Below are 10615 nucleotides of genomic sequence, written 5' to 3' on the forward strand. Positions count from 1 at the left end.
CCCTGCCCGGCAGCAGAGAGCTGGGGCAGCTCGCCCGGACCGTGCCGGGGTGCCCGGCTGAGCCGGTCCTTCTCTTTGCAGCTATGACATGGTGCACTATGGCCACTCGAACCAGCTGCGCCAGGCACGGGCCATGGGCGATTACCTGATCGTTGGGGTCCACACCGATGGTAAGAGGTTTTACCAGGATTCCTCTCGTGCAGCCCCTCAGATTGCCCAGCAGCATTAGCCCCAAGAGTTCCTGGTAGGGTCAGGCTTCATCTTGCATCTGCTCCAGGATCAGTAACCTCCGAGAGAAAGATGTCCCTTCTCTAGGAGTGGAGTTACCCCGTCACACTTTTGGACTGAGGATTAGGTGGCTCAGGTCTTGCAGGCTCCAAGAGTTAATCTGTCTTCCGTGCTATAAAAACAGTTGAAACAGCTGAAAATCAGTCTCCTTTTGCTGGTAGGAGGTGCAGAATTTATGTCTCAAAACAAATTACCTTGTGGAGAAAACTCTTTTCAAGGCAATCTGGAAGTTAAGTGCCAGAAACAAGTTCTGGCACGTGAAGATGTATTTTAAATGGGTTTGTGGATGCAGAATTTCCAATATGAACCAGGTGTAGTATGAAGTTACTGCTTAAGAGGGCAATTTCTCCTGGGGGGATGCTGGGAGGCCCAGCTCATCCCCTCAGGAAGAAGTATCTGGGTACAGGGAAGCACTGAAACCTTTTGCCCCCTGAGTGAATTCCAGGGCCCTTGTTAAATGTTTAGGAAATGCAACCGAATCAAAATATTTTCTGATCTATCTGGGGCTTCCTTTGCTACCAGAGACTGATCCAAATCTGAGGATAAGCCTGCAGTGAAGTTCACCTGCCCATGAAATGAGAGGGGCAGTGACTGAGAGTCACTGTAGCTGCAGGACATGCTTCTGACTGGAATTTTGTTTCTCCCCCAGAGGAGATTGCCAAGCACAAGGGTCCCCCCGTCTTTACACAAGAGGAGAGGTACAAAATGGTTCAGGCCATCAAGTGGGTGGATGAGATTGCTCCTGGAGCTCCTTACGTCACCACGCTGGAGACCCTGGACAAGTACAGCTGTGACTTCTGCGTGCATGGGGGTGAGTGGGGATGGGGCAGTGGCTGTGCTAACCTGAGCCCCTGGGGGCTCCAGGTGTGCTCCAGGTGCCCTGCTGCAAACCAGCAGGGTCAGGGCTACCTGCAGAGCTCTGCCTTCTCAACACCTGCACTGGGCAGCACAGCTGCTTCTGGTCTCGTGGTCTGGAGAAACATCAGTGTGCTCAGAATCTCGAGAGTAGCCAGGGCCCTTGGTTTTAACTTACACAGGTAAATGTGTCATTTAAAATTATCCCGAGGTTGCCCTTAGCACCAGCAGAAATTTGTGCAAATGGGAAAGCCATTTACAAAACTTAAGTGTGAAAAACACTATTGAAAAGGAAAGCATGCAGAAATACAACCATGTTTATTTCTACTTATCCTGGGACAAGGTTAGATCTGAAAAGCTTCTCTCTTTATCCAGCTGATAAGCTGTTCAGTGGCTCAGCTGACTGTGGCCAGAGACCTAGTTCTTAGTGTGAACACTTTTCGGTGTACTGTTGCTAAAGAGAACCAGTGTTCTGAGGAAATGTTCTTGCTCTGGGACTCTGTCCCTTCCTGGGCTGCTGCCAATGCTCATTAAGCCTCAGCCCTTCTTCCCTGCCCCTCTGAAGCAATTTTGTTACTTTGACCAGGAGTAGTCTTTGCACTCATTTCATGTATCTCTCATCTGATCCCAGCCACCTGCTGTTGATAAGCCAAGTATTTCACAAAGTGTAAATAAATCCTTAATCTTTAGAAGATAAATATTCTTTTTTCACGTGGATGGAGTGGTTATCAAATTCCTCATTAACTTCATTGCCTGCCCTGAACGTGTCTGGTGTACGTGATCCCTCCCGGGGTTAGTCTTTGCACTCATTTCATGTATCTCTCATCTGATCCCAGCCACCTGCTGTTGATAAGCCAAGTATTTCACAAAGTGTAAATAAATCCTTAATCTTTAGAAGATAAATATTCTTTTTTCACGTGGATGGAGTGGTTATCAAATTCCTCATTAACTTCAGGTGCTGAGGGGTTATGGCAGCGCAGGAGTGCCCATGGCCCCTGCTCCAGCTGCTTGGATTTGTCCCCTCTGCCACTTGCTGACCTGTTGCAATCATCCCGTGCTTCTCCGAGCAACACCCTGCACCAGCAGCTTGGCCAGGCTGTGTTTGTGCAAAAGCTGAGTTTGGAAATAGCTGAGCTTACCTGAGGTGGTGACAGCAGCCCTGCTGTGTGTGCCCGGCTGTGTGTGCCCGGCTGTGTGTGCCCTCCTGGCACGCCAGGCTGTGCCCTGAGGGGAGGCTGTGGGGTTTTAGGGAACTGAGCAGGACTGAGGCACCCCTCTGTGTGGGCACACTCAGGGCTGCCCTCTGGCTCTTTTGGCAAAGGGAAACCAGCTTGTGAAGGCTTTGCACCATCCCCAAAAGTGTGAGAGGTGTTTCTGCAGGGGGAGTTGGGAGCCATGTGCCAGAGATGAGCCAGAATGGCCTCTGTGGAAGGGTCCTGGATGTCACTGTGGGAGTGCAGCCAGTGAGAGGAAGAACTTTCCACTGGGTTAACTGTTTCATTGACTGAAAACTTGTAACATGAACCAAACGTTAAAACCAGTCCCAGAAGAGCTAAAAGGTTCATTTTTAACATTGATACAGATAGCACTTGTTTGTTGTCATTCAGACAATAATCGGCTGTGCCTGCTGCTGCAGGGCACCCAGCAGTGCACCAGATGGGTGATGGTGTTAATGTCCAGGAATATCCCTGTCTCCACAAACTCAGTAGTCTTAAAAACCCCTGACATCTTTGTGAGGCACAGGACATGTCCCCTGTGGATGCACAGGGATTTGGATTGCAGAGTTGTAGGCGTGTGGGACCTGCACAGCTGCTGCTTTTGTGCAGGAGAGCTTGGGTCCAGTTCTGAGGCTTTTCTCTCTCTGCAGATGACATCACCTTAACTATCGATGGCAAGGACACCTATGAGGAAGTAAAGACAGCAGGGCGATACAGGTAACCTCTTGCTTACCTGTTTATCTTGTTTTGGGCAGAGTTTCTGGGTTAGGGTTAGACTTTGTGCCTTGAAGGGAAGTCAGATGAAACATACCATTCTTCAGGTCACCCCTGAATTTGGCTGTATGTGTGTCAGAGCTTCAGTTGCTGCCAGCATTTTGGCTTCAGAGAAGGGGGGCAGTCATTCCTGCCCAATGGGGCTATCTGGTTCCTGGCAGAGGCTGGCTCTGGTTTAAAGCCTCACTGAGAGCTGGCTCTGGTGGGCAGCCTGGGTGAGGGAAGCGTTCACACAAGCAGTGGCTGTGGTGTGAGGATGATGCCGAGGCTCAGCAAATAAATCCTGTTCTTGAGAAGGAAGGCTAAGGAGGACAGCCCCTGGTTTGGGTTTGTCAGGTGTCACAGGTGCCCTGTGGCAGTGCTGGGAGGACAGAGCCTTTGCTCCTGTGCCTTCTGCCTCATCCTTTGCTTGTCTCCTGCAGAGAATGCAAACGCACCCAGGGCGTGTCCACCACTGACCTTGTTGGCCGCATGCTGCTCATGACCAAGGCCCACCACAGCAACATAGTGAGTCAGGGGGCCTGGGGGGAGGTGGGGCACAGGGCATGAACAGCTCTTCCCTCTGCTGCCCCACATGGAGCAGAATGGAGGGGCAGAGCTCCTGGGCCTGGCTCCTGCTTGGAGAACAGGCAGTGGCAGCAAAACAACCTGCTCATGTTTGCTTCACTGTGTCTGAAATCACACTGTGATGGGACAGACTCTGGTGCCTCATGATCAGGGTGGGCCTTGGAACATTAGGGGAGCTGCAGGCAAGCCCATGACTCCTCCTAGGGTGAAACAACACAGAGCAGGCACATTGATCTGTCAGCCGGGTGCTGCCAGAGTTAGAAACTCCTCTGCCTTTCCACTGAGCTTCATGCTTCTGCCTTCTGTTGTCTCTAGTCTAATCAGACCTTTCTTGAGTCTCCTCAGCGCTCTCTGGCTGGGAGCTAACCAAACCAGGGAAAAGTAAATTCAGTGGTTTTATGTCAGGTAATGAGTTGAATTTACTGAGTAATGAAGGAATCTGGGAGCAGAATCACCTGGGTAACTGCAGAAACAAGTGACCCACAGGCGAATTGAGGGACAGAGGGAGATATGTTGGTGTGCTGAGCTGTTAAATTGGCTTAGCTGTAGTACAGGAGTTGACAGCGAGATCTGCCCGGTGCTGCTGGCTGCTGCAGGTACCTGAGCCTGCCTCTTGTGAGGGTCTTTGGCAGGAAAAGGGATGCTGTCCTGCCAGGGGCTTGCTGGGCTGAGGGAGGATGCAGCTGTGCAGCACTCTTGGGGCTGCAAGTTGGGCAAGAACCACCTTTGCTGGCAGTGCCAAGCTGGGATCAGATAAGGACACATTTCCTCTGACTCATGCTGGGACAGGACTCTGGTTTAGGTATTAACCAGTTTGGCAGCATTCAGTGCCACGGATCCCTGGTGTGCGTTTGAGCCTGGCCTTCCCAGCACTTCCCACACACAAGCATATCTTGGTTGGATGAGCTGTGCAAGTGCTTAAACATTTTGACTCTTTATCTCCCTTCAGGATGAGGACCTAGACTATCGGAAGCACACTGACAACTTTGGGAAGGTAATGTGAGTTCTGGTCGTGGACGTCTGGTTGTTGTCCTGCCTGAGAAGGATTCCCAGTGTGCTTTCTGGCCTGTTGCAGGCTTGTTTGTCCTCCCACATGTAGCAGTAATGTCTCAGTGAACGTCTGCTGTCCCCACATGCCAGTGGGTGCGATGGGCAGGTGTGGCACAGGGCAGCATGAGCCTGTCCTTGAGTGGGACCACAGGGCTGCTGTGCCCTCTGAGCCTCTGCTGGGCTCCTTCCTTGCTTGTAAATTCCTTCCTGCCACTTCCCAAGTGCCCGTGGTTGCAGCCTGGGACAGCCTCTGGCTGCTCCTCTCAGTGCTTGTGTTGTTCTGCAGGTGCTGTGGGAGGTGTGGACACAGCAGGTGTGGCCACACTGCTGCAGAGCTCCAGGGCAGCACAGCCCTCTCGGTGCTCCAGCTGCCAGCTCCAGCCTGGGGCTCACACTGCTCCTAAGGAGCCAGCCTTGTTTATTTCCAGCTGGATTGTCCCTGCTGAATGAGCTGCACCAGCAGCTTGAGCAAGTCTTTTTTACTCACAGGGGATTTGCTGACTTGTCTGAATCTTCCTTAGTTCCCCGCTATTTTGGGGGTTTTGAGTAGGTGTTTTGGGGCATATTGCTCTAGCATGGCTGTTTCCTGGGGCTTGGATCTGGGTAGGAGGGCTCAGGGCACTGGGTACCCTGGGTGACCCTGACAGCTGAGCTGTCTGCGTGCTGCCCTTTGCAGGGCCTGCTCTGGCCTCAGCGGCAGCGTGTGTGTCCTGCCAAGTCCTGTGGAGCAGCTTTGGGTGGCAGAGCAGGTGACTTGTGGCTGTTTGCAGAGCTGCCACGTGGTGGGGACCGAGCTCTGTCCCAGAGCTGAGGGCCAGGCAGGTGCCCTGGGGCTGGCAGAGCATAGCTTGGTCGGTGTTGTCTCCCGAGCACGTCTTGCTTCTCATGGAAATTCAAACCTGCCCTGTTGTTTTCCTCCTTCCTGAGCTTTCTTCTTGGCATCTCCTGAGCTGTCTGCTGAGGTGATGATTTAGACAGGGCATAAAGGGCTTTTGTGAAACTATCTGAACACTCGATGCCAGGAATGTAGAGAGTCCAAGGCGCTGGGAGTTGTTACAGTTGCCAGCAAATTCAGATGAGCAGATTGCCCAGCACTGTGTGTTGTCCAAACCCCCTCCCAGAGCCTGAAAAGAAGCTGTGTCTGGTGTATGTTTCCACAGGGGCCCAAAGGTCACAGTCCCTGGACTGGTGTCTCGCAGTTCCTGCAGACATCCCAGAAGATCATCCAGTTTGCATCAGGGAAGGAGCCACAGCCAGGAGACACCATCATCTACGTGGCCGGAGCCTTCGACCTGTTCCGTATCCTTGACTCTCTAGGGTTGCACCAGTGCTCTTTGCCTGATGTTCTCATGTTGGGAGGCACCACACTGCATATTTGCCTCATTCTTTTTCCTTTTCTGTAGCTGCACGTGAGGGAGGAGTCAGAAGTGAGTTCTTCCTGGCAGTTTCTTAGTCACAGGATGCTGAGAAAGAGGCTGTAGCTCCTGTGTGGAGTAATCTGTGGCTGTTGGATTTCAGGAAGGCAGACTCCACACTCCAGTGATTGTGGTGCAGACTGGCTGAAACAGCACCTGGAGCTGACATGCTGTTCCTGGGGCAGGCTTTGTGCCAGAACATCTGGGACAAGCAGAAATTCTGGATAGAGGCAAAGCTGAGTCCATGTAAGGTGGAGCTGAAAAAGTCTCTGGCTTTTGCCCAGAACCAGTGGAACCTGAGGAGGGAGGCAGCAGCTGTTCTTGGAAGTAGGCAATAAGTAGTGCAAGAATAAAATCCTAGAGATTCCTGTCTCCCACTGTCGTTTTTGGGTGGCTCTATTTCTGTCTTCCTTCCTCTATTTTCCACGTGAGCTTCAGTTCCTTAAACAGATCTGCAGATGTTGGCCACGTGGATTTCCTGGAGAAGGTTCACCAGTTGGCAGAGAAGCCCTACATCATTGCTGGGCTGCATTTCGATCAGGTTCGTGTGGAACCTGTGCCAGGGCAGAGCAGCTGGGGCCTGTTCTCTGAGCCAGGCAGGCTGTGCTCCCAGAGACAGGACTGGGATGTCATTGTGGGAGAGAGAGGAGGGAACAGAGTTGCTCTGCCTCCCTCTGACTTGCCTGGTGCTTTGCCCTAGGAGGTGAATCGCTACAAAGGGAAGAACTATCCCATCATGAACATCCACGAGAGAACCCTCAGTGTCCTGGCCTGCAGGGTGAGTGGTGTCTCTGCACTCTGAGAACTGCCCAGAGCCTGCTGGTGGTCACCTGTGCTCCTTGCATGAGCTCCTTGGTGTGCCCTGAGAAGACAGACAAGATCACTTGAGGCTGCCAGAGGTGCTGATCCTCTTGGGAGGCTCTGCTGGGCTCTTGTGCCATCCTGGCTGATCCAAGCTGTGCCCCATCCAGCTGCTCTGCTGGCAGTGGCAGGGCTGGATGCCACAGAGGGAGCTGTGTGGTCAGACAGGTGCCACTAGAAAACTCTGCTCCCTGCAGCAGGGGAGAAAATGCCTGGGACAAAATCGTAGGGAGCCCCAGAAACGTGTGCCTGGAGCAATTAACTTTTGGATTTGCTCTATAGGCACAGAAAGGACATTCTGTAGAGCAACAAAAAGCTGTTGTGTGACAACCAGTTGCTGCTGAAGCCACTTCTCTGTTCCCTTATTTGAACTTCTGACTGTAGCCAGGTGACCTGCTCGGGTCTCTTTAAGAAGCAGCTGGCTTCTGGCTTGGGATTGGGTTTTGGGTTTTTGTTTCATGGGTTTTGGGTTTTTGTTTGATGGGTTTTTTTTAAATGTGGACTCTACCTGGTTCCTTTTTCAGTATGTCTCAGAGGTGGTGATTGGAGCTCCCTACGCTGTCACTGCTGATCTGTTGGATCACTTCAGGGTGAGTCCTTGCACACGGATGGACATGGAGATGTGTGGGGAGCTGAAGTGGTGCAGGACAGCACAGGGGGGCAAGGAGGGAGTGTCCTGCTCACACTGGGACTGCCAGGCTGTGCAGGAGGGTGCCTTTGCTGGTCTCCAGGCCCTGCTCAGTGGAAGTAGTGGCAGGAAGTGTCCCTGTCATCTTTTGGATCTTATCAGTGACTTTTGTGTCCTCCTTCAGGTAACACTTGTTTGTCATGGGATGACTGAGGTGGTGCCGGACAAGGACGGTTCTGATCCATATGAGGTAAAGTGCCAGTTGCTTTGTCAGCATTTGATAGCCAGAGCCTGGCTCTGGTTGTGTTCCTGGACTGAGAAGGTACTGCAGAGGAGGCTTTGGCAGCTTTTCATCCACCCCTGAGGGCAGCTTCGTGCAGCAGTCAGTAAACCATTCCCAGCAGCTCCTCTCTCCCAAGCACTGCTTTGCTCTGCCTGTTCCTGATGCCTTCATGGCAGAGGGAGAAATCCTGTGCCTTTGCTCTCTGTGCTGGGCAGCTCCTGTGTATGTGGAGCTTTGCTTTCAGCGAGTGTTTGCTGTGCCTCACTGTGCATCCTGCCTGTCACCCTGCCACGGCTGAGCTCAGCTCAGCTGCACACCCAGGTCCCGCGGGTTTTCAGAGCCCTGTCTGTGTCTGTTTGCAGGAACCAAAGCAACGTGGCATTTTCCAGCTGGTGGACAGTGGCAGCAATCTCACCACAGATCTAATTGTGCAAAGAATCATCAAGAACAGGTTGGAGTTCTTTATCTCCTGGTTCTGTCATGTACTGTTCCCTCCAGAGTGTCTGGGGACTGATGGGTGGGACCAAACAGGGAGAGAAGGTGTTGTCTGAAGGCACAGAGCAGCAAACTTGGCTTGCTCTTTCATGGCTTGGGCAGGCTGTAAATGTGATTGCATCAATCTGTACAGGGAAGAGAACAGCTGAACTCTGCTCTGTCAGAACGTGCTGCACTGCACATTTATTGGTTTTCTCCTTTAATGATAAATTTCCTTTGCTGTGTCCCAGGGGAAAGGGCATGTTGCTTCTTCCAGAGCTTTGGTCTTTTAGGCCTGAGTCCTTCTTTCAGCACCTTGGCTCACATCTGTGATAAATTTGATTTTGGTGTTACAACACCCAGGACAGCCCAAGAATGGAATAGCAGCTTCTTCCACAGAGGGAGAAGGAAGTCTGTGTGACCAGTGTGGGAGTGCAGGGCTGCAGAGTGCTGGCAGCAGCCATGGGAAGCTCTGGGAGAGGCTCTGGGGGTCCTGGGGGGTTTCTGAAGTGCTCTCAGAACTGAGCAGCATAGAAGGCAACGCTCCCCTGCTCCAGGTGCTTTTGTCTACAAGCAGCATGGGTGAATGAGACTCTCAGGGCACTGTGTGGTATTTGCAGGCTGGAGTTTGAAGCTCGCAACCAGAAGAAAGAAGCCAAAGAGCTGGCTGTGCTGGAGGCCATGAGAAGGCTGGAGCAGGAGAAGCAGTAGGCTGCAGAGCAGGCATGTGTGAGCCACAGAGAGCTGCAGCGTCACCCTCTGGGAGAGCAGCTGCTCTGCAGGAAAGGAGCCCTGAAGGGGGGCAGCCCTGCTGGCACGCAGGATGTGCTGTCCTACCCTCTGCTGTCCTAGCTCCTCCTGCACTAATTATGCAGACATAACGAGTTGGGATTCCGTTGCCTAGTTTTATCTCCGTTAATCAGTCCCTGTCCCTTTTCCCAGGAGGAGATTTGACAAAACAAAAATGTTTTAATTATAACTAATGTTTTAACATGTTGATGTGCTTTTACCTTCTGCCGTTTCTGGCTCTTAGTAGGAGGGAAGTGGAGGAGCTGCCTGTGCCCCCTGCCCTGCCAGCCTGGGCTGTCCTGCCTGGGCTCTGCACTGCAGAGCAGCCCCTGGGCAGGGCTTGGGTGGCTGCACAGGCACCGAGAGCAGCCTGGGGACAGGACAGGGCTCCTGGGCTTCCTCCTGCAGCTCTGGCTCAGGAACCAGGGGCTGGCTGCCAGAGGAGGTGCTGGGGGTCACTGTGCTGCCTCTGCTCAGCTCCTGCCCCTGCCCACACCCAGAGCTGCCCTGGGCAATTCCTTTGCTGCAGCTGCTGAGGGGGCAGGTGGAGCTGGGTCCAGGCATTTCTCCACACGAGGCACAGGGATCTTTTCCCCTGAAGGCTCTCCCTTTGCAAGGCAGCAGGACCCAATGCCTCGTGTGCACAGTGCTCAGGGCCCCCCTTGTGCTGATGGATTACCTGAGGGCAGGGCCTGGCCAGGTGAAGGTCTGGGGGTGTTTCTGATGGCTGACATGCAGCATGCTGCCTCCAAGGGGAGGTGCAGGCTGCGAGATGGGTCCTGAGCTGTGAGCCCCTTCTGCCTCTGACATTCCAGGATCCTGGGGTGGGTATCCTGAGCAGCTCACTGCACTGTGCCAGATGGTCCTGCCAGGCTGTGTCTGGTGTCCTCTCTCTTGTAAACTTTTGTTGCTGATCATTAATAAAATGTTGAAGAGTTGTGCATTGGTGTTTTTGGGGCTGGAGCCCAGGTAGCAGGAGGGGGCACAGGGCACACGTGCCCTGCTCCTGAGAGGGAGCCCCACACTCCCTGAGGCTCCGTGGCACAGGGGCTGGCACAGCAGGGCAGCCACCACTCACCCTGCTGGCCCTTCCTGGGCTCTGGCTGGCACAGCAGGGCAGGTCCACGTGTGTCAGAGCTGCAGCCAGGGGCACTGGTGGGACTGGGGGGGTCTCCTTGGCTTTGTTCCTAATGAGCATGGTACCCTAATGAGCATGGGCCAGGCAGGAGCCCCTTGTCCCTGCTGGCCCTGCAGCTCCCACAGGAGGGGCTGGAGGGCTCAGCAGCCCTGAGCTCCCAGGTCTGGGTGGGCTCGCCCCTCCCCAGCAAGGACAGACAGACAGAGCCATCCCGAGCACGTTTATTGTCACCCCAGGGCCCCAGCCCCGCTCAGCCCCCGCACACTCCACGGGGTA

At 53.5% G+C, this 10615-nt stretch overlaps 2 protein-coding genes across 3 annotated transcripts in view; both read left to right on the plus strand.

Annotated features, from left to right (window-relative positions):
- The window catches only part of SIRT7 (sirtuin 7), a gene marked incomplete at its 5' end in the record, with an annotated part of 3956 nt that extends 3869 nt beyond the window's left edge, over nt 1–87 (plus strand). The window contains one exon of the mRNA XM_031064281.1: nt 82–87. Within this exon, the coding sequence (XP_030920141.1) occupies nt 82–87 (6 nt within the window). The remainder of the gene's footprint in view (nt 1–81) is intronic.
- Nucleotides 37–10139, plus strand: PCYT2 (phosphate cytidylyltransferase 2, ethanolamine). 2 transcript variants are annotated; one of them, XM_005429802.2, is made up of 12 exons: nt 37–170; nt 938–1099; nt 3011–3077; nt 3557–3641; nt 4651–4695; nt 5912–6050; nt 6625–6707; nt 6867–6944; nt 7552–7617; nt 7840–7905; nt 8301–8389; nt 9033–10139. In XM_005429802.2, the coding sequence occupies exons 1-12, from the start codon at nt 89–91 to the stop codon at nt 9121–9123; spliced, it is 1053 nt and encodes a 350-aa protein (XP_005429859.1). In that variant the 5' UTR covers nt 37–88; the 3' UTR covers nt 9124–10139. The 2 variants fall into 2 exon arrangements, with proteins under 2 accessions (XP_005429859.1, XP_030920136.1); XM_031064276.1 differs by lacking the exon at nt 4651–4695.
- The last annotated feature ends 476 nt before the right edge of the window (nt 10140–10615 follow it).

Source organism: Geospiza fortis, unplaced genomic scaffold (assembly GCF_000277835.1).
Source record: "Geospiza fortis unplaced genomic scaffold, GeoFor_1.0 scaffold261, whole genome shotgun sequence".
NCBI lineage: Eukaryota > Metazoa > Chordata > Aves > Passeriformes > Thraupidae > Geospiza > Geospiza fortis.

Excerpts from the sequence above, each read along its gene's own strand:
- PCYT2 (XM_005429802.2), top strand. The coding sequence starts at position 89 with ATGGTGCACTATGGCCACTCGAACCAGCTGCGCCAGGCACGGGCCATG. Across the intron at positions 171-937 it reads CGTTGGGGTCCACACCGATG|AGGAGATTGCCAAGCACAAG; the intron begins GTAAGAGGTTTT and ends TTTCTCCCCCAG. Across the intron at positions 8,390-9,032 it reads CAAAGAATCATCAAGAACAG|GCTGGAGTTTGAAGCTCGCA; the intron begins GTTGGAGTTCTT and ends TGGTATTTGCAG.